At 37.3% G+C, this 26,953-nt stretch overlaps 1 protein-coding gene across 12 annotated transcripts in view; it reads left to right on the top strand.

Moving 5' to 3' along the window:
• Nucleotides 1–26,953, top strand: part of SORBS2 (sorbin and SH3 domain containing 2) — a 160,082-nt gene that overhangs the window by 73,649 nt on the left and 59,480 nt on the right. For 7 of the 12 annotated variants that reach the window (XM_066996226.1, XM_048078364.2, XM_048078374.2 and 4 more), the window contains exons 3-9: nt 3,245–3,294; nt 9,003–9,095; nt 11,139–11,165; nt 12,189–12,313; nt 13,267–13,884; nt 21,840–22,319; nt 26,252–26,396. In XM_066996226.1, the coding sequence (XP_066852327.1) occupies nt 3,285–3,294; nt 9,003–9,095; nt 11,139–11,165; nt 12,189–12,313; nt 13,267–13,884; nt 21,840–22,319; nt 26,252–26,396 (1,498 nt within the window). In that variant the 5' untranslated portion in view covers nt 3,245–3,284. The remainder of the gene's footprint in view (nt 1–3,244; nt 3,295–9,002; nt 9,096–11,138; nt 11,166–12,188; nt 12,314–13,266; nt 13,885–21,839; nt 22,320–26,251; nt 26,397–26,953) is intronic. The other 5 variants (XM_048078383.2, XM_048078387.2, XM_066996234.1 and 2 more) reach the window with 3 other exon arrangements.

Below are 26,953 nucleotides of genomic sequence, written 5' to 3'. Positions count from 1 at the left end.
AGCAACTACTGCTCATTTAAGCTTTCATTCCCAGAGCATGTGCTCACATTTGTTTAGTTGATGCTTGGTTGGATGGTCAGGCTCCTGCCTTACAGCCGTAGGTGCTCTAACATCTGATCAATAATTAAACCTCTAGCACTGAAGAGGTGCATCTTGTGTGGATAAACTGAGGGCGGAGAGACTTCTTTTGACTTGTTACTAACCCTTTTTATAGCTCCACATAAATGTAGAACAGAAGGGGTGACAGAACGGCTCCCTGCAGTACCCCACACTTCAGAACTTATCAGGAACAGAAGAAGCAATCACAACTAGCTGCAAGGTCTCTAGGAGAAAGCAAAGCTGGCGGTAGTGAGATTCCCACAAGTGTTTTCAGTAACCACTCACAGTGCAAAATATTGCTGAGCTGAAATAATCCTTGTGGTGTTATCAAGAAATAAGGAGTCTATGAATTTGGTGGAAAACCTACCTGAGCTAGGTGACTGAACCAGCAGTCTCTGGTTTTGCAAATCAATGCATTCCAGTAGCACTTTGTGTCTGCACGATAGTTATAGGCATTCCTTCCATTACAGCTTCTAAGAGCTGAATGCCTTAGCTGATCATTAGGCATCCTTTTGGCTGTGAAGAGTATCTCATACTTTCAGGGGAATATTTATCTCGCCTCTCTCAGGGCTATGTATTAGAGCTATCTAGAAATCCATTCACACAGAGCAATTTTCAGGAAACAAAGTAGGAACAGGAGCACAAAACAAAGCCCTTTGTTCCCTTCCCCTCATTTCTTGAGGTAAGAATCTTAAAAATTAAAAATTGTCTGAAACGATGTTAAGTAAGTTACTTGTAGAGGTATGGCTGTTAAGTTCATTGCATTCATTTGGATCGTACTGCCAGTATCAAGTATTTGAATGCTATTTTAGCTCTTTGCCAGCAGAGAATTGCAGGTAACTCTAGGTGAGCTCTGGCAGCTAGTTAAAATGCAAGGCCTTCTGTTTGCGTGAGTTAAATTTCTATTGCCTTATGTACATGCATGGGTTTCAGGTATACAGGGCTCATTTGTTCCTTAGCAAAATGAGATTAATGTGGAAATGTTAGTGATTTGTGTGCAGTCCTTTGCTGAGTGTCAGCAATGCAGCGTAAGCTGTTCAGATAGGAAAACACTTAGGAGGGCAAAGTCATAGTGCTAAAACCGAGTGTTGTGTTAAAACTTGAGTAAGAGTTGAGCACACTTTATGTAAATATATGGAAGCCACCTGCTAGAAATCATTTTGGCACTGCCGTGTTCCAAGAGATCTGTACTTGTTGGGTCTGAAAATAAATATCATGTTGCATTTCATGGCTTGTTTGCAGTACCATCAGCGGTTCAGTTCCAAGATAAAGGAGCCTTGAAAGTGTGGTGTCTCCTCTAGCAGCCTGAAAGCACTGGAGGAATTTGAGGCTTTAAGAATATTCTGTAGCTGTTACATAAGTCAATGTCAGTCAAATATGATTAATCAAAAGGAAAAAAAAAAAAGAAAAGAAAAGAACAAAATAGAAGTAATTTGCCTTAATTTTTAAAAGGTCTTTCAGAAATTCTCTGGTAATTTACTGATAACTGCAGCATAAAAAGAATGTAATTAAAACTTTATTCATTGCCAGATAGCTATTTCCATAGCATTTAAGTAGGGTTTTTCATCTTGCATCCTTTTTGTCACAAAACTGACATTGAATAATAGCAGCAGAGTCCAGGTATTTTCTTCAAATACTGTAAGATGAGGTATCCCTAAACAGTAAATTTTCCAAGCAGCAGGAAATCCGGCTTCATTATGAATGCAAGGGAATATGGCAATTTATGTGTCACTTCAGAGGTACAGGTAATTCAGGGCACCTGTTGAGCTGAGCTCAAATTCTATTTTGGTATTCTGTGTTTACTTGTATTAAATATTAGTATATTGAGTTTTCCATTACAAAAAGGGTCACTCATGCATACCTTCGTACTTCCAAAGTACCCAGCTCTATTGGACTATTTTTATTTTGTAAAGCTCTATTAAATTAAAAGAATACATGGTTTTCCATTTGCTTTATCCTGAGCTTGACTTGGGAACAGCACTGAGGGAGAATGATTATTTTAGCCCTCATTTTTTCGGCCTTCAACATTTCTGCCCACTCACTGTAGTACATTAGAGTGGGCAGCACGCATGTGCCATACAGCTGGGATTGGCTAGTGCCCAGAGTGCTGTCAGTCTTACATACGGTGTTCTTTGGAAAACCCGTCTGCATCCCTCTTTATTGTTCATCCTTTTATGCTACTGCAGTGTCTTAAAGAGGCTGAATAGAGGAGTTCCTGATCCCAAGGAACATATCCTTGCAGTAGATGGAAATACTGTTTGAGTCGCTGCTGTGACTTAAACTTTGAGTCTGCATGGTGTGGCTAAACTTTAACAGTAGGTCAAAGTAGCCTGTTAATGTAGGATGTCCTGCTTCTTCTACGGTTGTAGTTGTTTTTGTCGTTGTTTTGGTGTTTGTTTGTAAGAACTGTGTAGAGTTGGGATACATAAATAAGTGATTCAGCTTTTGGACGCATTATTTTGATGCAAGTAGCTACCTTTAAAAAGCATGTTGTGCTTGGAAACCAAATATATAATGACTTGATTCACTCTCTGTTGACTCCATTGGGACTTTTGAAATGGACTCCTGGGGATGCAAAAACATGTCCCGATTCTGTGCAGAGCAATGCAGAGAGCAACATTAAGAACATCAGTGTTGTCCGTAGAGACATGTTAAATTACTAGATGAAAACAGCCATGTCTACTTCTTAGAAACCTATGGAAAAGACCTGCTAAATTTGGCTGCTTAAAAAATATTCAGCGAGACCTATGCTTTATATCTGTTTTTGCATAGAAGGCAAATAAGGCTTATAAGTAGCCTTTAAAAACACTTCCACGTTCTTGTACGGGAATCTTTTTTAATTTAAAGTTTCAAGACCAAAAATCAATCACTGTTTTTTGTGTTGTTTTGTTTTTTGTTTTTTATCCCAGAGAAAATGTTTGCAAGAGAGAAACTAAACACTTGGAAATAGAGTAGCTTATAATGGAAGCAACAGCTCATCTTTAACTTTGGAAGGGCAAGTGGTGCCAATTTAATTAAAGCCACATTAAAATAGGTCTGTCGTTTGTATCACACTGATTCTCCACTCCTCTGAGAAGTCCTGCTGCCATTTTGTACCACAAATTCTTGTCTTGTGCAAATTAATAGATCATTTTATTTTCTGCAGGAAATCTGAAGACTTTTATAGCAAATCCGCCAGTGTCAAAATGAACACAGGTATGCTGCTTCTGTGAGATTTTTCTTTACTTTTATATGTTGTTTAGAAAGCAGAGAAGGTCCCAGATTTATTTAAATGTTGATGAACAAATTATATCTTAATCGGTGCTGGATTTAAATTAAACAAGGTATTTTAGTAGTATGTCTGCTTATATGCATTTCTGTTCCATATATGAAATTTCATACATCTTTCTGTATGTATGGATATATATATGGATACATAAAATATACATGCATGTTTAGCTTTCTGTGCTTAAGTTACATGTTTCAGTTTTGTATGTGTATGTTTTATGCAAAAAAAATGTTTCAAGGCATAACGGTTCTGCAAAAGTGATGCTAAAACATCACATTTTCCTAACAGCACATGGTTTAAAAATGTTTTTTTCCATTCTCTACTGTCACTAAATCAAGGGGCGTATAAAAAACTATCCTGTATTATTAGCTGCATTTGTGCAATCAGAGGAGGATGACTACTTTGTACTTACAGGGATTTGTATTTTCTCTTAAGTTCCTTTGGTAGACATACTGACAAAATGAAATACTCCACGCTATGGGAGGTTATCTTAATGATCTGTAACATACTAATATTTTGCTCCCGAATCATTGAAGTCGATAGATAATGCTACTGTTTTTTCTGGAAGAGGTGACAGGCCTCTAAAAAGCAGACTGGTGAAATCCTGGGCTCCCTCCCTTATATCCCCTCAGGGGGTATAAGTCACCCCCTTATACTCTGCAGGTGAACTGTCTGTTTTGCAGAATAACTGTGACACAAGGGATGTGACACCCATACTCTCCAAACCAGTTGCTTTTATCACTGACCCCAGCACTGCACCATGACAACTGCCATGATATTTCGAAATAAGCAAAATGGACTGGAGGACCTGAGCTACCAGTTTGGGTGTTTCAGCAGTGTGCTCTAAGTCCAAGGAGTTTGTATTTCCGTGCTATCATTTGCTGTTACTCGGACTGCTGTATTAGCCAGGCTCCCTGGTTTCCTATTGTCTCAATCACTGGAACTCTAGGACAGGCTTCTCACAAGGATGTTTTTTAGTACAAAGTTAAAACAATTTGGCTGTGGTGAAACCTACTACATTTGGGACTGTTTTAAGCACGAGAAACAAGGTTTCTCAGTTGGGATGGGATTTCTTTTAGCTGTTCTGTGTTGTTTTCCAGACCCTAACTGGGGCAATGGGACAGGAATGGCACAAAGTTTTGATAAGACTTTTAATTTACGGAAATACTATTTGAAATGTGTCCTACCCTCTTGCATTTTTGGAGAAGACTTCTTTCCTAAACGTGTCAGTCTGTATAATGAAGGTAGCACTGATATACCGCTTGCTTCTTAGACCTGTAATTTCAGAAATAACTCAGCCAAGCATCGGATGTTTGACTATGATTGCATTGTAATCATATGGGTTAAAATGATAGATGTCATTTTATAGCTTCTACTTTGAAAAACATGGCTTGTGTCAGAGATGTAAATTACCAGTTTGGGTTACTGCAGCCCTGAAGTAGGACCTTGTTCTGTCATATAAAAATTTCTCATAAGCTTGAAATTCTCAAGAGAAATAGACATGAGATTTAAGTAGCCTGTATGTCTGAATGACTTTTGTTGTGGATTGTGAGTCTTCTGATCACATAGGTGACTTGAAGACCCAAACACAACAGAAATCTTGTACAGTTTCCTAAAGATACCATGACTGTAAAATGATCTTTAAGCTACTGTGCACTTAAACAGTGAAAACATTTTTCACCTTGTGTATGAATGTGCATGTTACAAGCTGTACTAAAAGGAGGTACTGATTTTTTTTAAAGTGCATATCAGTTCTATTGGTGTATATTGCTTACTGACTGTAAAAAAAAAATAATCCAGTGAGTGGGGCGTAAAAGTGAACATCTTATACATGTCTGTTGGTGAAGTGTCACTTTACTAGGGAAGAGTGTGGCTGAGATGGAAGCCATTCTGTGCAGAGGTCTGGTCTAGTTATTTCTCTTTTTTGACTCTATGTTTTCTTGGAATATAAATGAACGCAGAGGTTCTTTTATTTTTTATTTTTTGCTGTTTCACTGCTTTATAACAGGGGTTTGTGCACAACAAAATCAGAAATTATCAGATACTATTAATTTGCCACTGTCTTGTTTTAAAATAGGATTGTGATTAATTCCTTCTGCAGATAAATGCTCACTTTAGTTTGATGCCAGTAGCTGTTCAAGTGGCAAAGACTGGTGTATATACAGCTTTAAAAAGAAAAAGTCAATCTGCTGCTTAGAGCGAGCTCCTCTAATCCAGTGTTCCCTGTGGCTGCAGACTTGGCAGTCTATCTCAGTGAACCCTGCAGAAGATATTTTTGTCTACAGAGAAAATGTTTTGAAGAGCTTTGGTTTCCATTACTCTACCATATATGGGAGGGATTTTTTAGCATTTGATGTTAATTCTGTACCACATGTTAGGAAGGAATACTCAACAGCTAAAGGCAACAAAACATATTTGCCAAAGCAAGAAAACAGGCATTAGATACAGCAGAGGTTTTGAGAAGAACCAAGGGCTCATAGTTGCTCTTGGTGTTCGAGTTCTGTCATAATTTAAAAATAGTAGTCTATTAGAATGTGTGCCTTTTTAAACCCAGACTAAGCAATCATCAACAGAGTAATAATTTAAACTATATATAGGGCTTTTCATCAACAAGTCTTCAAGTACTGCACAGATTTGGTGAGCGTCATTACCTTGGTCGGACATTTTGAGAAACTAGGACAGAAAACCTGAGTTATCGATGAAGTTCAGGTAACAGCACAGGATAAATGTGTTTATTGCTCATACTACATATACGCATGCAAAGCTGATGTTGGGGAGAAGTAATTGCATTGAGGAGTTATGAATGGATAAAAGCTAATACGCTAAAACAGATTCTTAGTGTCTATCCATAAATATTTTGGCTGCGTTTCGCACAGATAATGCTTGGTAAATGCATCTAATTTTAAAAGCTATCTGTTTCCAATAAGCAAGGCACATACAGAGCAGCCAAGAGTGAAAAAGTCTGCAGTTCTGGAAGCTCACAAATATTTTGCAATTGTTAAAATTATTAATGTAAGTCATCACATAGACTAATCTCTTACATCATATGAAAGACAAGAATAGAAATTCTTGGGTCCCTGCAGAGTTCCTGAATAGGTTGTAAAGCCATTTTTGTAGCACCAAAGTACATTATACAGCTTGATTGTTCAAATGTTCTCCTACAACAACTTTACTTCTTTAAATCATTATTTGTTGTAATTTAGCAGTATCAAAGAACCAAATAATAGGAGGTTCCCCTGGGTAATCAGTTAGGTTTCTGTGGTAGTAGCTCATCTGCACACCCACAAAGGATCTCAGATAGACAACAGCAGGAGGGGAAGCCCAAATAATACCTTGCCAGGCTGCTCACAGCAGCATCCCAGCACTATCAAAGGCCCAGCTCCATAAGCCTAGAAGAGTACAAGGGCAGGCCAGAACCTAAATTAAGGACTTCTGAGGGACAAGCACCTTCTCTGGGCCCTTTTCAAGGCTGTTCCAGGAGAGCCTCAGCCCTGGGGTCCAGGCTTGGAGCCCATCAAGATAACGTATCAGGAGCAGCTCTCCAGATCAGCTTTGAACTAAGAGGAGGTTTGCTGCTTGGGGTTGTAGGAGTCATTATGGAAGTGCAGGGGAAAAAGCAGCTGAGGGTTGCACAAGACTTGCTATAAGATGCTTAGGGGAGAAAGTAAAGGCAGTGGAAGGGAGGAATTTAGGTGACTTGGGGAGGGACAACTCTGGGGGAAAATATAAGTGTAAGGGCTTGGAAAGGGCTGCTCAAGCATAAACAGTTTGCTGGTCAGTACGCTTGTCTGGCCATGGCCTGAGCCTGATCATTGCAGTCTGTCCTGTCTTATTAATTTCCTTCCAAAGTCATTCCAGTTGGGGGGAAGCTACGTGCATGTGTGTGTCTGGAGGTGTGCCTGCCAGCCGCTGGAGCTGGACTGCAGGGCAGAGGACCTGTGTGTCCCTGCAGCAGCCACTGGAGTGAGTGTGCAACTGAGTGTGTGACCACTAGTGTAGGTAGCTCTTGAAAAATACAAATAAAGCATCACTTGGGATAAAAGATGTGATAGTATAAAACAATTATTCGCCTGCTAGCTTGTATTAATCAAATAAAGTATGTTGTCGAAATCTGCCATGATTCAGGTAAGAACAAAACCGCAACATCAAGTCTCCCTGGAATTACTTCCGTTTTATGTCAGTGGAGAGAACAATACAAGAATAGAAAATGTGATTTTAATTACCATTGCCATGCTATGTTTATGTAAGCAAATTAAAACAAATGTGGAGATTCAATAACCATTGTCTTTGTTTCCCATGTCCAGTACCAATAATTAATTTCGGGTAATGTATTGCTTTAGACTGTTGCTGCCTGAAATCAGCTGGCCCGTTGCCTTGAGACTTGGAACTGGCAGTGATTCTTTAGAACCACTTACACTTGGGGCAGTGCCTCAGATGTTTGTCAGCATTACCAACTGCTTCATGCATGTCCCTGCTACTTGGGGGGAACACTGGAAAGAGGAAAGAAACACCAGCAGCTCACTTCGCTTGGAGACGTGGGTTAAAGATGTCTCTGTGGCTCGAATTACTGCTGTCATAGGAAATACTTTCCACTAATAGGTTGCAGGCCTCCCTTAAGCATAATTTGATAAAACTCGGTGTCGCAGGACACAGATCTAAAAAGCATTAGGGCCTCTATCATAGTTGTAGTTCATGGCCTACATGAAACTTCAGTAATACCAAATATGAAAATTAAAATATAGACAATATTGAAGAGCAGAAAAATATTCTAGCTAAGTACAATCAGGAAGGATATCTATTACCTTTTATAACTATGATGGAGTTGGAAAAGCTAAGTTGTAGGAAAGCCACCTGCTAAAAACAACAAAATGCAACTAAAAACAGAATGACAGCCCCAAGGGAGAGAGGAGCAAAGACTGAAGAAAGAAAGAAATCGAGCAAGATCCAAAATGAAGGTTTTTTACACTGCTAGCTGTTCAAAGGGATTTCAGATTTAGATTTCAAGTTGTTCCCTCAGGATATTGTTAGGTTCCAGACATACATGTGTTTATCTTCCATTAAGAGAGAGAGGGAGGGAGGGAGGGAGGGAGGGCAGGGAGACCAAGGACGTTGCACCAAAGAAAAAAGAATGCATACCATCCTTAATAATTTTGTTTCTTGAGTTTAAAGGATCTAAAGGGCTGTACACAAGTACTTTGTCAGCTAATGAATATAGGCTTACGTTTTATGAATGGTGTCTTTCTAATGCATACAATGAAATTATTTTACAGTGCAGATTATTGATTATTACTCTGGAATGCTTAATCCTTCACCTTGATTGCTTGTTTGTTTTTTCAGTAATTAAACACAATTAAGCAGTCTTTCAGGCAACAGAACATATGTATTTCCACAGTGGATTAAGTATTAAATATTTACATTCTTTGTTTATATTATTTGAGGTTTATTGTTGTTTAAACCTTGTGAAATTCTATATATTCTGCTAATCTGTGAAACTCACAAATTTACACATACCTGAAGCAGTTCCCTAACTGCATGTTTATTTTCATGTATGTTTGGCCTATCTCACACTGTGATACGTTGCATGTGCTTGCTTCTTTTGTCTGGGGCTCGTGTCTGTATTGTTTTGTGCTTCCAGATAGCGGTGGGTGTGCTCGCAAACGTGCTGCAATGTCTGTCACATTAACAGCTGTGAAGAGGGTTCAGAGTTCTCCAAACCTATTGGCCTCAGGTATAACAACTAACCGGAGGGATTCTACTTCTTAATGGCTTTCTATAGCATTACATGTTTCTGCAATATTACTCTGCAAAGAGAAGAAGGGTAACCATATTTTCTATTCCACTCACAGGTCTGTTACTAAGTTCTACAATGCTCAATGCTCTTTAAAAAGTAGTTTTCATTTTTCTTTATCAATGCTCAATAGCCATTAATGAAAAAATAAATAGGAAGACTTAGGAAGAATTAGTTATTTATAAAATTAACTTTGATACATATTTTGGGCCTCATGTCCCCCATTTTATTTGCTTTTTATAAAATAATACAGCATGAAAAGTAGATTTTGTTTATTATAACTTGCTTTAAAAGCGGCTTTCAAAAGAATCTGTATGTTGTTGCAAAATCATCATCAGAAGCCAGATAAACTTAAAAATATTAAGCCAGATAAACTTAAAAATATTTCTGATACTTTTTTTCCTAGAAATGTGTAAAACAATAAAAGTATGCTGAATGTTCAGTAGAGAGACGAGGCTGTTTCTTAGCAGTACTCCTGTCTGGTTTTGCAACATGAAATGGATATCAGCTGCCCAGGTTCACTACTGAATTAATTACTCTTAAGTACAAGTCATTAAAGAATCTTGAGTGGTGTGGACTAAATTACACCAATATGAACATGTGTGTTCACACCAAGTATCATATAGGAAGTTGAATAAAGAATGAGCCAAAAAGTAGTTGCAACATATAGTCTTTGTTTTGTATGTCTTTTATAATATAAGGGTAGTCCCCAGGAATAAGAATTCTGATGGAATTTGTGAAAGAAATCAAAAACTTGGTTGCAACTTCCTGTAGGTAAGGATGGTAGAAGGATCATTGAGATTACTGTGCATACAAAGATTCAAGAAAACATTGCATCCTTATTTCTTAGCAATCCTAATAATTTTTTATTGTTTAAGCATGTAGTACCAGCCCCTTAATGTCTCGTGTCACTGCACTTAAAACTAGTGATGGTTGCTATAATAATAGTACTATAATCCTAGTGGGTTAGGTTATTGCACATTATAAGTTATTTTTAATTTGTTTAGAGTGGTAATAATTCTAGTTTGTTCAGGGGGAGAAAAAAGCACTGATATATCTACAAGTAATCCAAGAAAACACCAGAATTTCATATCTATTGTGTGCTGGCAATATGTATGTGTCAGTTTCAGTGTTTGCTTTGAAGTGATGAAGAAAGCTTCACACATTCTGGTGTGAAGGGGGAGGAAAATCCTGACAATCTGTAGACATCTTTCTTGGTTTTGAATTAAACCTTTCCAGCTGATCTTAAAAGAATGTTATTTCTTTAGATATCTAAATTTTAGATGGTAGCAGATCATAGTATTTACTGGGGTTAAAAAAAAAGAAGGCAAATATTTATTTATTATTGGCTGTCTGAAATAGTAGTGATTAATTAACAGTAACAGCACACTGTAGACTTCTGTAGACCTTGAGCAGTAAACATTAGTATCTATGATATAGTAATATTGAGACATACTTAAGTGAAAGAAGGGAATTGTATCTATTGCAGACAGTAAAGATAAATATGTAGGTATGTAATTCTCAGTAAGTTCCCTAAGATAAAGCCTTGCTTTTTAATTAACCCAGAATTCAAAATGATTAGTTAATCAGTGACTTAAATATCTAAATACATAAATAAACTTGATGAAACAATGTGCACCAGATGTTCTGCTGGTTTTTTTTATTTTTTGGTGTGATCTTAACATGTTCACTAGATCACTGATGAAATTTAATTCAGTAGTCTTATCTGCATAGTCATGGCAACAGAACAATAAATGGAAGCAAACATATCCATCCTGGCATCACTGACTACTGAGTCACTGTCATCTTTTTGCAAACCTACCTTTTGAAATTAACCCTGTGAGCGTAGCTGCATGTTAAGACACCCCGAGTATTTATGAGCAAGGAACATGGAACTAGGTGTAGTTTTGTAACTGGAAATGTTATCATTCTTACAATTGATTATTTTATCTCTAACACACTGATATTGCTTGTTTTTTTTAGGGTCTGATTCTCAGTCTCCAGATTCAGGTAAATAAAAAACTGTTATTTATGCATCAGTGTAATACTGCACAAGTGGATGAAATATAACAATCTTCCATTTATTTGATTTCATCACTCCATACATCTACATTCTTTAAGGAAAGCACCACTGAATTTGTAATAATAACTACAGGTGGTTAAGACCTCAAATTAAGGTCTTACTTGGGAAGCAGTATTTCCTATAACACAGTGTATGTTGTCAGAAAATTAGTTGTGTGGGAGGATACAGACTGCTAATTTGCCACCTTTAGCTTCAGTGGCACTTGCTATTTCATTTTTAGTCTCTTACTCAGTATTACAAGTTCTGCCCACCCCTCTTAGCAGCCTGCTCACATAATGTGTTACTTTTCCCAGCCTCTATCTTCAATATTTTGTCTTCAAATCTGTATCTTCAATATTTTGTCTTCAAATCTGTAACTTGTTGAGATAGGATAATATCTTCCCCTATATTTGAAGAGTGTCTTGAGGGATGTTCAGCTCTGATGATAAAGACAAAACACGGTTGTTTGGAAAATTGAGGTGTTGTTCAGATTTGCAAATAAGATTGGAACAGATAATCAGGTATTGAGGTGAAATTGCCATGATAGAATAACTTCACATGGTCTGGTATGTTTTTCAAAAATCTGACACAGCTGTGAAGATCAAGAACCTAATCTGTAAAAGTATTTCAGTCAGCCTTATACAGGGTCTGAAACAACAGAATCTCAGAAGGACTCCCAGAGCTAAAATCGGTATTTATGAAAGTTGTGGGGAGCTATAAAACTGCTACCAACAGTATTGTCAGTCATGAGTTTTCAAAATTTTAAAGCTATAAAAAGTTTGCAAGTGGCAGCTTTAGCCCTATTCTTGCCACTTCCATGGTGATATCAGCAGCAATGTCAGTTGTGTAGTAGATAAATTTCCACAGTTTGCTTAATAGTTGGGTTGATATGATGATAGCAAAATATAGATCTAGTAACCACAACAAATATATATATAATAATAATTTGATTCTTTTTTTCCTTACAAAAGCCTGGAGATCTTACAATAATGGAAGTAGAGAGACACTGAATGGAGACATTAGCAGTTCATCTCTCACAGCAAAAGGTTTTAGAAGTGTGCGGCCCAACCTACAGGATAAAAAATCACCAACTCAGGTAAAACTGAACACACCATGTTTCATTCTTTGGCATTTGTGTGTGAATTGTTTTTGGGGGGGGACACCATATACAGATGGGATGTTCCTATGGGAATGCTATCCTGATATCTTCCAGATAGTGTCAATACATATGGGTGATTACAAACTGTTTTGCTGTGTAGATAAAGTATACTCTGCACAAGATGCATGCCTGCAGGTTAATTACCAGAAATTTCTTTCAATGAACAAGATAGGCAGCTTTAAAAAAAAAAAAAAAAAGTCAAACACAAATAAAAGCTTTCCAGGAGTGTTCCCAGACTTCAAAGAATACTTATTAATGTTTTACACTCTGAAAAAAATGTCAGTTATCAATATATTGAAGGATAAAAGTTTATTAATTATAAGATGTTTCTGCCTGTTTTGCAGAACAATCCAATTAGCACTAAAAAAACACAACTTTGAAGAATATTAATCTGCCCAAAAAAGGTCAACATACTGTTGTCAATACTGTTTCTGTTACTATTTTAATTCAGTGGTTTAAGAGGCCTGTCTGTTGTAAATATGTGTGTTACCTGTGAATAATAGCTTGTCATCTAAAATCATGTAGTACATTTTGGAAATGATTTACATATCTGAACAGTTTCACATTAATAATTATCTTTGTGTAATAATTTCATGGTTTTTTTTAAGAAAATAAAGCCTATTTTGGCTCCCTTCTGAACCCAGTTTACTCAGTGAGCAAATGGAACATCTGGTTTTCTAAATACAAGCTGTACAGCTAAAGGTGGTGGGAACCTGAACAATTCAATTTTCCATTGAATTGAACAATGTTGGATGGAACCCATAGTTCTTAAGGTTTTTTTTATTTAAAGATAAAAGTAAAACTGAGTTATATCTCCTGCTAACGTTTACTTTCTTTCTGTTTCTTCTTCAATGTTATTTTGCTGTGTGTGGATGCTTTTGGCAAATAAGGCACCTCTGCCACCCCCTAGAAAAGAAAGTTTTCAAAGAGCAAGAGTGACTAATCACAAGAACGGAATTAATCTCCAGGCAGTAACAACTGAGCCAGATAAACACCTTCCCACAGATACTGGCTATTACACTAATGAGAAGTCTGTCCAGAAGATAATGTCTTCTCAAATATCTAACACAAGTGTGTCCTATGCACAAAAAATCACTAAACCACTGACCTCAATCTCCAGTGCAGGCACAAGCACAGTAGCTGGTATTAGTGCTACTCTCCACCAAGGCCAAAGACAACAGACTCAAAAGCGGAGGGTATCTACCCTTAAATTAACCCGGACACAAGACTCAGCAAGTAGCATTCATTGTAATACACAGCAACAGCTCAAGCCTGTTGAAGTGCCAATATTTTCACAAAGGCCTGTCTCACCTGCCTGTAACCCCATGCCTGAGATACACACAACATCTCTTTCCATTCAGATAGCTCCCATCCCTGACAATAAAGCAGAGCCTGAAATCCAAGAACATCCACCTAGTATTTCTCCAGACACTTCAAAGATGTCTTCAAAGGATTTGGGACAAAAGTCTACAGTTCTTCCTTCTTCACAGGCTGCAGAATGCCATGTGGTATATTTAATTTTTCCATTTTTTTATTTTAGATCATTCATGAATCGCTTAATAACTCTGTTTAGTTATATTATCAAAGTTAGACCTTTTGTTTTCTGGGTAAAACTACCTGTTATGTGGATCAAAACAGAACTGAACAAAACGAAGTTTTTGGAAGGGTATTGCAAAACAAAATAAAAAATTTGAACCCAGCTGAGCTGGAAAGTAGACTTCCTTGTTCCTCTGTGAGCATTTTATGGAGTGCAAATGCACAATAGGAAATTAGTGAACTGTGGGTTTAAATGATCCTTCCTAGAGAGAAAAGCATTAAAGCATTGTGCTGCCGTAGGTACTGTGGAAGGATCACATCTGGACGGAGTGTTGTTTTTTTTTTTTTCTGCAAATGCAGCTCTGGCAGTTTCCTAGGCCCACCAAAAATAATTTTCTCAGTTCTTTCAGCAAGGCTGGTCATTGCTGTCTCCTGTGATCTGCGCAATAGCCCTTTTTTTTTTAAAAAAAAAAAAAAAAAAAAATTGATAAAATATTTTTAAGTCAACTACATGCACATCAAGTATCACAAGGCAAGGCGCTTCTAAGTCCCTCTGTTTCTTGCAAACCCAACGTGTACTGAGATGAAAATTCTTTGTTAGCTGTACAGATCTCATCAGGGAGAAATGGGAATACCAAGTATGTAGTCTAGGAAAGAAGCCAAAGGTCTTACAGAAGTGATTCTATCTCATGTTTAAAGAGATGCTATCAAGTATCATAGTAAATAAGAATACGAACGTCACTTCTATGTGCATGTCAAATAATCTTGGTCTTTTTTAAGTCACCTGTGGGAGTGAGCCCAGATTTCTCTGATGCATTTTGCTGTGTACCAGAGATACTAATTATGGCAAAGATTTTGTGTGGTTTTTATCTATTATTGTTTGTTATTTTAAAGATACAAGTTTTTAAAGCATTTCTGAAACCTCCAGTAATCCCAGAGTAGGTTTGAGAAAAAAAGAAAAAAAGGAAAAAAAAAAAAAAGCATTAAAAAGCATTCATGAAATCTGAAGCAGAGATAAGCTTCTATGCAAAAACAGATGAACAGAATTTTACTTTATTTCTGGGTTCCTGGTAATATTCCTCTTAGAGTAGCTAGACCAGATGGAATACTAGGGAGTGAAGGGTTATTAACGTTTTTGAGGAGCAGCTGTTGAACGTGTTCAAGATTGTTGGTTTGGTAGGTAAGAGTCGTATCAGGCTACTGGGGAACTATAGCCTATACTGAAAGACTGCCAGGGAGCAGATAGCTAGGTCTTAGAAGGGATCAGAAAAGCTTCTTAGGGACTAGAGGTGTCTGAGCCGGGTTTATTGCTGTTCTGATAGGTACTGAATCAGATCAAATCAGTCTATGAGCAACAAGACAACAACAAATACATACCTGCCAGAAAGTGAGTTCTGAATAAATTGTTATTTCTGCTCTGCATTACCTAGTTAAGATTGTTCTATTTTAAAAGTTAATTATTCTATTATATCTACTGCTGTACCAGTTTATCTGAGTTTGAAGTGCCTTCAGTTAGATCTAGGAGTTGCTATACGTCTAAGCATATCTGCCTGACACCTTTGTCTCAGTCAGGAGCATATCTGTTTATCTAGTCCTACTGAAATCAGTGGGTCTACTTTGAAGTAAACAGGGCACAACCTTGGAAACCTGAAGTCCACCGACAGCCCTGGAGCTGTCAATAGTAGTAAAACGTCTGGTTCTTTCAGAGCATCACACTCAACCACACTTTGGAAGCCAAAAGTGTCTGCATTAGCTATATTCCCTTCTTCTTCAACTCTGAGTGAAAATTCTGAACTGAACAAAGCTCTGTGAAATTATATGGCTACAGTTTGCAATGCTGCTTTTGAATTCACTCCATTAACCAAGGGAGGCACGTAAGACTTGCAATGAAATTTGTCTGTAAGATTAGAGAGAGAACTAGTGTCAAAACCATTCTATTGGAATACACATAATAATTTAGAGTATTTAGAGAAAAACAAGTTGCTTTACCCTTGAGAAGAACCAGTTCACTACCTACTGTTTTTGTCAGGTAAAGTCAGTTCAAGCAAGAGCCACAGTGAAGTCATGTCAGAAACAGTAACGAAGGCTAAGTAAGAGCTTTTCATGATAGATAGGATAAGTCCAAAAATTACAGGAGGCAGGCTTGCAAGCCTTTTAAATATGGGCATCGACTGATATCAGACAGTAGTACAGGCATAGGTGTAGTCAATACTACTTAAGCATTTATATGTTTTATTTTCACTTAAAAATGGTTGTTCAGCCTGTTAACAATATGGTGCATTATATATGCGGAGATAAATCAGTGTCTCTCAAACAAAAGTGGTCTTACAACAGCTAACAGATATTAAGGGAAATACCTTTTTTTAACATCCAGACTAAAACTCGTAATTGCCAGAATGATCGTAAATAACTCATCTTCTAGCTACTTCTTTTTTATTTAGAATTTTAAAAGTCAAAACACATTTTGCAGTTTCTTTTTATTTTAGAATCTATTTTAGTTTCATGATGAGCTGACAAAATTCAAAACTAGCTGTAAATTGTTTGACAATTCTACACTTATTTTTCTGTATTCTCCTTGCTTTCTGTGTGTGGGAAGAACAATAAGCAATCTGTCAATTGGAGTTCTTTGAATAAAACAAGAAAATTTGAGCTGATCACAGGGATCATTAAGGAATACATGCCTTTCAGGCTGCATCCGTTTATTGTTCTTTTGCCTGCAAAATTCAGCTGACATCATCCGTGATGCTCAACATCAAAATAAATTCTAAACATTAGTATGAAGAGGTGTATCTAGCATCACGGTCGAGCCGTGGAGCCAGTGGTTTTTGCTAGGTCTGTGTTAAAATACATACAGTGAAACGAGTATAAGTCGTCATATAAGACGTTGCAAAATTCTGCATCAGATTAGGTCCCAAAGCCAAGATGCCATCAGCTACAGTTAGAAACAAAGGCTACCACTCTATGTCTGAAAAGATTTCTGAGAACTCTGATTGAAATCTTGGATCTGTTCTAGTGAATGCCAAAAACTGTGATCCACTTCTGCACTGTATCTCATGGTATTGGTAAAGTTTACAATTTACCTCACACAGACAAATTAAGTATACTATGCATGATAGTATTTTCATTTTTGAAATAGTTTTAGATTTGCAAGCTCTACACGACTTTGCATAGCAGTTAAGTTACTCTTATATAAGCAGACCATAGTCTGTCAATTCAAAATTTTTCTTTTTTTAGGGATGCTTTTAGGCTATAGATAAGACCTACCATCAATGTTGAAAGCTGCCATAGGAACTCACAAAAGTAAATACATTCAGAAAGGCATTATAAAAACAAACAACTCTCCCTCCCTCTGCAGCTGGGTTTATATATATGGAGGGGAGTGAGGAAGATAGGCTAATCATCACTTCTTAAGAGGTAGTAAATGAGAAATGTTGTGTGTGTGCAGGTACCTATGTGCATATGGCACACGTATGTCTATATGATGTCACAAAGCGTGCAAAGACACAGCCAACTGTAAAAAAAGAGAGCCTGTATGGCCCAGCAAGTTCATGCACAACAATTTTGTAATATTGTTCAATTTTTCTCATTATGTCTGTGCTCCTATTTGCACTTCATTTCAGAGCTCATCTGCTGGAACTTGAGGAGCAAGCAGAAGTGTGGTATGACTCACCAAGTGACATTTTGTAAACACTCCTACTCAGAGAAGGGTTAAACCCTTGAAAAGCATACATGAAAAGAGAAGCATTCAAGTTACTCAGTATTGTGTTTTTAGGGTGTTTTTTTTTTTTTTTGGTTTACTTACAGTCTTGAGAGATCCTGCTACTCTGTACCATGCTGCATATCTTAATCTTTTTCAACAAAGAAATTAATATTTGTTAATATGAGACTGATGGAAGTAAATTTTATTGTCCAAGCTTCTTATAAGTAGAAGTTCTAAAGTGATGGAAGAACTCTGAGCTGCAACTTCTGAAATAAACACTTCATATTTTTATCTTCATTTAGTTCCTGCTTTTATGAGTGCTATCTTGTTCTAGATACCGCTCTCTAAAACTGAGGGTGCAAAACATTTGCCCTGGTTGCTTGAACTCCACAGATGGTGAACACTTGATTTAGTACTGGTGTCATGGATGAATCAAGGCTACTGTCTTAGAAATTTCCTTGGCCAGCCTTATAGCTGTAGACAAGTGAATCTAAGAAAATAACCTATAATTCAAAAAAATGTCTGAACAGCTTTGTCTAATACAGGCATTATTGTATGGTAGGTATTGACAATGTAGTGAGTAATGTAGAAGGGAGAGGAGACCAGTTTCAATATTTTGGGGACAGACAGCAAGCAAAGAAAATCCAGCACATAATTTTCCTTTTCACATCTATATCACTAGTGCATTTTTGCACAAGGGCTGAATTGCCTTCGTACGTTGAGTTTTAGAATAATAGAGTTACTTAGTAAAAACGGCCATAGGAATGTAACTTGCAGCATCGGTTTGGACATTTTGACATCAGCTTTTATCAATAAAAATAGAGGTATTTTTACCCATTTGTACAAGCGTATGGGTTTAATTTGAATGTTAACTACTAAACTCTGCTATTTATTAACAAAATGAATTTATTCACTCTGAGTCTCCTTATCTGTGTCTTGACTGTTGAAGCAAGGCCAGTACTTTGGTGTCATGAGTAACCTTGCAGCACTCCACAAATCTTGTGTTAATATGATAGAGGACAAAACCTGTTCTCGGGTCGCCTGTCTACTTCACGTGAATTGGGTGGAAACTGTATGCTTCAGGCATGACATTTTAATATTTGGTGGAAGGTGAACATTTCTGAAGACCAGCTGAAAGCTGTGCTTAAGACTTTGAATTTGTTCCAAGACAGTGTTGATATTTATTTCTCAAGTGTTGCTCCACAGCCCAAGATAATTATGTAGTCTAATGTTTCATCATTCTAATAGATGAAATACTTGTTTGACAGTTAATCCAAATGACTTCTTATAGCATTTCTTGGGCTATGAAAATAACAAAACCTAATTTGAAGCACACTGGATGGAACTGGTATTAAAAGTTGAGGTTTTTTGAATGTATTCAACCTTGTTTTTCTCATATTTTTCGCAGTGGTGAAGAATATGGCTTACCAGTAGCCAAATGTATCTGCTATTTAGTGCTTGCCAGCACTCCATGTTGAAAAAGACCAGTTTTTTCAATGGTTTAAACAGTTTGCTTTTTTAAAAAAAAATATTGTTTTCAGCCACCTTTTCAGCCACTCTTTGCCAGAGTGATGATTACACCTATGACAGAGTTCTGGAACCAGCCAGAATACTCAAGTTTTTCCCTTCAAAGCTGAGAAACTTCATATTGGGAAACAGTACCTAGAATGGCTGCATGCCTTCTACCAATGTTGTAAGAATCATAACATTATATTTTATTTAAGAATTTGGCTTGATGAAATCAGCTATCATTTGCCAAGCACAATGTATTTAATTATTTAAGAATTCCATTTCACTTGCTCTCTGGATGCACCCTGAATATCTTTCCTTGTGTTGTCCATCCTTACTTTTCTCAAGCATGCAGGAAATCATCTCAGTTTGAAGCTAGCAAGCTTACCAGGTTTCTTGAGTCTCCAAAGTTGCCTTTTATTTTAACAATTCAGAGATCAATTTAGTTATGGTAGCTCAGTCATGCAGCTTTTCTTCTGGGGATGCTGAGAGGATATCTGGTCTCAAGAACTTCAGAGTTTCATACACATAATTGCTTTATCTCCTGGTTTGTGTCATTCACTAGAGATATTGAATTGTGACTTGGATGTTGAAATACATCATGAAGGATAGTTATGTTTTACCTTTATGTGTCTAACAGTGAGGTGAAATTACTGTTATATGTGTTGTTAAATGCATAGATCTTTAGCCCCTGATATGTTATGCTCTATGACCAGCTGTTTCACAACATTTTATGATTGCTTTTCATTATATTTTAATTTGAATATTTGAAGTTTAAGTGTTTATTTAATTTGATATTTGATGTTTCCATTGGCAAATTAGCTATCTCTAAAAATGTTATTTCTTTTTACAGTCATCCACTTGATTATTGATTTTTCTAAATAAGTAATTTGTTTAAAGTTACTATATAAAAAGATTTTTTTTAAGGTTTAGATTTCAAACATTGCTTACTGAAATCAGATTATATCTGATAAATAAGATTTTAATTTTAAGCTGTTTGATTATGTGTGGTTTTGTTTTATTTGTTTGTTTTTACTGTTTTAACTGCAAATTTTAACAGTAGGTTTTGGCTATTTTTGTATATTCGATAGGTCCAGTAATGCCAAACAGTTCTTTCAAACCATTTGGAACAAGTGTTGGGTATCTCTTCGTATGCTGAAAATCCTTTTCTGAAATGCTTATTCATAGGAATGGTCCTGTTGACCTCACCAAGATTATTTGTGTAACTTTTAGTTGATCTCAGCAAGGATTATGGAACTGGACCCCCAGTGATCTCTCACAAGTGGCAAAAGCTGGGTTGTGTTCCAAGTCTTCTATAAGGGTTTTACAAGATATTTTCAGATTGTGGATTAAAATGCCAAAATGGCATTTTAATCTGATGGTTTGAAACATTTTTGAATGATTAGAGTTAAAGATGTCTGCATATTCCAAGCACTGGAAAAAAGCATTATCTTCAGTAACAATGTGATATTTATGAGTAAATACTGTTTGTTTGTTTTTAAGTAGTAATTGCTGCATGTGGTATCCTACTGTCCTCTCTTTTAAATAAATTCTAAATCCCAAATGTTCTTGCCCTGCAGCTATTCCAGAGCTTGTCAGCTCTGTCGAAAGTGAAACTACTAGTGCTGAAGTACTTTGATGTATTTCAGAAATTGATGGAAAGCTTGCAGCTGATGGGCAATATAGAAAAAATTGTGCGTCTGATTAACAAAGGCTGGACACCAAGATGTTTTTCATGTATCTTTAATTCAAAAACAATTTGCAGACGCTAAAAGTCAGTTTCAGGACTAGTTTAAAACTGGTGTATTGTGACCGATTTGAAATATCAAAACATAAAGCTTGTAATGTGTGAATTTTCAGAAGCACTCTTTTGAGGATATTCCTTTATGCTTTTAAGGAATGGTGCTGAAGCCAGCCAAGTAGTGTGTTTTGTTTCAGTGCTAAATCATCCCTGTCCTGTTCTCGTGTTCCCAATCATTGTTCTTCCTCGTATTTATACCAGATAGCTTAGCAATCCTTGTGTCCTCTGATGTTGAAAAGGTTGATATACTTACACCTTATCCAGTAGGCTGACAGGGTGCTTCCAGAGTGCTTGGAAATTCCAAGATCATCCAAACGTTATTATCAGTGAGGCAGTGGAGAAGAAGTATTCAATCACAAGAGGAAAAAAATCCACAATCTATTGCTTGTGGGTCATGTGCACATTCAATACTAGCATTTCCATTTAGCTTGCAGTCCTGCCCATCTGTATGTTACAGTTTCAAAATGGTACCCATCCTTTGATTTAAAAAAGGAGTAACATTTATAGAGATCAGGCTCACAGATGCCTTTTTCCTTCTACAAAAAAAAAAAGAGCATGATATTCTCTAGCCTCATATTTATGTATAAGTATAAAATAGCGTGACCCTATTAATATATGGAATATGTTGTGGAATATTCATTCCATATATTCCAATATATGGAATATTCATCCCCAAAACACTGTGGTTTCTGGCATTGCTTCCACTAGTATTTGATGCATTAATTTCTTTCATGTTTTTCTACTTTAATATAGAGTATGGTTGATTTATTTCCTAATCCATGTGAATGTGAACTTCCTAGGCCTGCTGAAAAACGTACACTTTTGTAATTCTCCTACACACAGCAAGAGGCAAAGGGAAACGTTTTTATTCATTTGGTAATCTGTTTCTTTCTTATTTTTTTTCCCTCAAATCTCAGCTTGGAAACCAGAAAGTAACTGCCCCTGTGATGGAGGTAAATGCTTCACAGACACACAGACAAACAGCAACAGAAGCTTCTCCACTGCCTCTTCCTCCTCCTGTGGTACCAGTTAACAGAGCCTCTTTCTCACCAGACAGTGGCACCTATCTAGTACCATATTCTTTGCCAGCGCTTGATGACTTTTTGCCTTCACGCTTTTATAAAACCCCAGCCCTTTCACAATTTTCATATAAATACCCATTCCTAGCTTCTGAAAGTATTATCCACAGGAACGAAACAGCCTCTGTAAGCACAGATTCTGCCATGAGTGAGTGCTCCTCCCGCACAGTGAGTGAGTCCTCCACAGCCATTCTAGATGAGCTGCAGACTTGTAGCTATGATACTACTGACTGCTCTGAAACACCTTCCCCAACCTTGAGCCAGATGTCTGCTGTGTCAGATGGCACCACCTTAACCAACACTGCTGCCACTTCACATGTAATTATCCTTCCTTTTTTCCTCCTCCATTTTGTTCAAACAGGTTGTCAGAGGGGAAAAACAATTCAGACTTGTCTGTTATCCCATTACATAGACGAGTACTCTGTTAGTTTTCTGGGTTCATAGTCTGAAAGTATGTTTTGTAACAGATGTTTAAACAAATAGTTTGCATAGCTGATTTGGTAATAGACAGGGAAGTGGTACCAAGTTGTTGCACGTATATGTGGTCAGCCAAGGTGTACTGAACATTTTGCTTAAAATAAATGAGAGTAAATTCAATAAATATCCATTCCCAATGCATTAAAAGCAAGTGGTCTGTAGCTTTTCTAGAGATATATTTAAAATACTATTAATGATTTACAGGTTTGTGGATTTGGAGCCTCTTGGCTACCACCATTTTTTGGTTTATACTGAGGTAGAGATTTCAATAATGTAACTTGTAAATTTGTAGTAAATGTTGGCAATATTTAACACAGGTTTTTTTCCCCCAGCTATAGCCACTGACTGCATGAAACTGATTTTCTGTCCTCTAACTGACCTTTCCCCCTCTCAAGCACTGTTTCTTACAGGAGTGAACTTCATAAATAATCTTCTAGTATCCGAGTGTCCTGTTACTTTCCTCTCAGTTAACTCACGGAAAAAAACAGCATGCAATTACCTGTTTTATATGTATGTTCATTGTTCTGTACCTTAGTACACTCACGTATGGGTAGAGAGAAGGCATAGAATTTGGGTCAAATCCAGATCACTTTTCTTTTGAAATTATCTGCATGACCAAAATGAGTGAGAACAGAGCCTTCATTAGTATTGAGCAATTTATTGCTGAATTACAAAACTGAGAAATGTTCTGAGACCTTTTACTGGGTAACAACAGCATTTCAACATTGTACAAGTACTTCAGCACGCTACCATTTTCCAGCCTAAACAGAGCACTTGGTAGGCTAAAAAGAACAAACAGTGTATGTATTTTTTTCATTTCAGATATATTTTCTAAAATGTAGTTTTAGCCCAAACTTGCACATAGGAGAGTCAACGATCTGTAGTCAGTTCTGTGATTGATGTTTAAAAAACATTAACAGGCATGTAAAAGCTGGCACTCCTAACTCTTGTAACACAGCTGTGAAGCCTAAAATTTTGCAAAGTGTCAGTACTGTTAATCTGCATACTGTCCAGTAGTTGTAATCAAAGATGCCATGATCAATATAGAGTGGTATGTGTAAATAAGGCACAATCACTGCAGGGCCATCTACTAGCTATGCGAAGCATGGAACATCTATATTTTCTTCTAACCTCCTTCTAAAATAATCAGCTAACTGTATTTGTTTTCTTTGTAAGCTAAAGAGAACAGTCCTTCCTTTCATTCCTTTTTTGGGTAGTCTCCCTGTAAAGGGATCTATTACGGTCAGGTTTGGCCGCCATTTTCTCTCTTAGATATGGCCAGGCAGGGTTGAATGTAACATGGTTCACCACTAATGGACAAGAGAATGGACGAGTCTCCCACCAAAGGACAAAAATTCCTAAACAGTCATAAGAGCCCCACAGAGAGATTAAACTGCTGGCAAGACCCACCTCTACTTTGTGCAAGAGTCTTTGTCTCCATTCCTCTGTACACAAGGGCCAAATGATTGTAAATGTATCTGTGAAATAAGAAAACGAGGGGGAAGCTGGTGGCACACATATACATCTGCTGTTAGTGGCTCTATCCCTGTATTATTTCTGTAATGATCTTCATTCTTAAAGGAGACTCTGGTTCATAGTGTAGATGAAAACCATTGAGAGAGCAATAAAAACAATATAGGATTGTGCCATCCAGCACTGTGCCTACATAAGATGGAGCCACAGTTTCAAAAACCAATTTGAGGATTTTTGTTTATTCTTGACATCCTTAGTCAAGAGAGCTTAGGAAAAAAAGATTTTACAGCTGATTCTCTGAGAAGAAACAGCATCAGTCCCAAAAGCATCTTTAAACTTCTCAAAACTATCTTTTATAGCTAACCCTCCCACCAGTCCAATAAGTATCAGATACATAAATTTAACAGTGACGACAAAATAAAATTTTGCGGGAAAGTAATTAAAAACTAAAAAATTATACTATTTGAGTTGCTGTCCTCTCTAAAACCTTTAGAACCAAACCCAGAAATGTCATATGTGGTCATTCTATGCCTACACTTAACGGTTGATGTCCATCAGCAAATTGTGTGCATCCTGTTTTCATAATACTGTGTACCACTTAGTGTAAGAGCCTTACTGTCTGACTTGGCCATTTGGTAAAGCGCATCACACAAATGTCTTATTTTTTTATTATAGAAGTTCATAGGAGTAGCTTCCTGTTCTACAAAGAACTCACACTGGTTCTTTTTTCTTCAGAGAACCAAATGCCATAGTAAATGAGTAAGAAGGTGTAAGGTTGCAGACATAGCTGCACTCTGTCTTCCCTTGAAACAAGCTCTCCCAAAAAGACAATGTGCAGAAGAGGACAACAGGTGAACCTCTGAACTAGGGTAGAGATGGTTGGCCTCACTGAAGAACCTCAGCTGAAAACATTACTTCATAGCTCTTGAAATGCTGGCCTTGAGCTGATAGAGCGCCAAGTTCTTTTGGAGAATGGTGTGAGAAAAGCCAACTTACTTTTCATTTTGATTTTTGATTTTATTAAGGGAGAAAGTATTTAAACACAAAAGTTTTGATGGAGACATCACCACAACAAAACTTTTGAACTCACTTTTAACAGGCATCCTTAACATGTCAAACCCCTGGAAGCATCTAGGAGTTCACGTGATGCTTGTATAGGAGACAATTCATTTCTCTCTCCTACCTACTGGAGGCTGAAATGTTAAAAAATTACAAATCAAATGAGCAGCCTACCAAACACAAATGTATATAAGAGGTCATGAACTATTTCATTTTCAAATGTAATAATAATATGCTATGGATTTTAATTAGACTTCTGCTATATTAAACTGGGCAGTTTGGAGCGCTCCAGATGTTCAGATTTTAAAAAAGAGTTCTGCATGAAGAGATGTTTTAGAAAGCTTCCCTCCCTTTCACTTCTCTCTCATTTTGTTCAATGTGCTTTCTCACTGTCTCTGTTTTGATCCTTGCACTGCTCCCCATAAATGTGCTACAGCCCAGGCGTGGGGGTTCTAAACCTGGGGCGAGGGAAGCAGATTGTTGTCAGAAGTACCTTTTGTGACTAACGCCCAGCTGGCTTGTGATGCTGTTTTACTGACAGTTTGCTTAGCTCTCCCATTTTATTTATTTGCTATTTGCGGTCATGGCTCGGTTTTGTTTGTAGATTTGTGTGTGTGTGTATCAGTGCCATTTATTTTTGCTGTGATAGATTAGCATAAGCATCCTGTAGTCACTCCAGCTGGCTTCCATTTTCTAAAGCTTTGGCTCCCTCACTTTTGCTACTCCTAAGGAGACTTCTCCCTTCAGTCTGCTCAGTCCCCATTAATATCAATGGGGGTGGAGCATGCGGATCGAGGGAAAGCGTCTGTTGGAGTGAGCGATATATGGCAGGCAGCCTTTGTCACACGAGGAGAGGAACTTTTATTACCATCTGCATTTTATATTGATGTCAGATCTGTGCAGACCTTGTTTGTGCAGCTCATCTTTATTGCCTCAACCCTGCTCCTTCTGTCACCTTCCCATCTTCAGCATGCTTTCACAGGCAGCACATACAAGGAGGGAAGGGGGGAGGTACAAGGCATATATATATATATGCATATATATATATATGTATACAAGGAACACTTTCTGTTCCCCACATGATGAGATTTGTATTTCAGTGAATACAGATGCAATAACGGCTAGATACCTGACAACTGGAAATTGTTGTGTGGATGACAGTCTTACATCACTCTTTGTTTGGGATGGTATTCAGAGGGCTTTGTGTGTGGTTTAATGGGATATTGTTTTGTTTCTCTCAGGCTCAGATCACAGTGAATGGGAACTCTGGCACTGCTGCCAGCCCAGTGAGTCACTTTCAAAGGCCTTTTTCCCCTTCTTCAGCTTACCCTCCACCAGCTTCTCTCAATTCCAACATTGTTATCATGCAGCATGGCAGGATGATGGGTAAGCCTTGCACAGAATGTTTGCTTTATACATTACGCAACGTATTCCAATTCATGTGGCCAAGATTGCAAACAATTGCAAAGTGCTTCACATCCATAATGAAGGTATTGTCTATTCATCTACTTTGGGAAGTAAATGCAAAAAATAATAGCATTTATTGGTAGATATAATTTTGCTCCTGAACTGGATTTACTATTAAGTTTTATTGCTTATCCTTATGTTTGTGAGAGTGACCTCTTGCCACTTTTCCGCTAGCTTTCCTGAGGAAAGAGAGCATGTATTAAAACAACTCAACCTGTACAGCCCATTTCAGGGTTTGCCCTCTTTAAGAAACCAAGGACGAACTTTGTACATTACTTCTCCCCACAAATCCCATTATCTCCAGTCGAAATACTGCCAACAAAGGGAGGGGCTCTGGGCTTTTAAACACCTAAAGCCATGTCAATTTAAAATTTGTTTATGTATTTTGTAGGACATTGTTGTGTTTGGGGGGGTGGGTTTTTGTGTTTGTTTTTGTTTGTTCGTTTAAATACTTACATTAGCCTTATAGCAGAGCT

The sequence above is a fragment of the Anser cygnoides genome, chromosome 4 (assembly GCF_040182565.1).
Source record: "Anser cygnoides isolate HZ-2024a breed goose chromosome 4, Taihu_goose_T2T_genome, whole genome shotgun sequence".
Lineage (NCBI taxonomy): Eukaryota > Metazoa > Chordata > Aves > Anseriformes > Anatidae > Anser > Anser cygnoides.
Note: the sequence above shows the minus strand (reverse complement) of the source record. Positions and strands in the feature narration are given on the sequence as shown.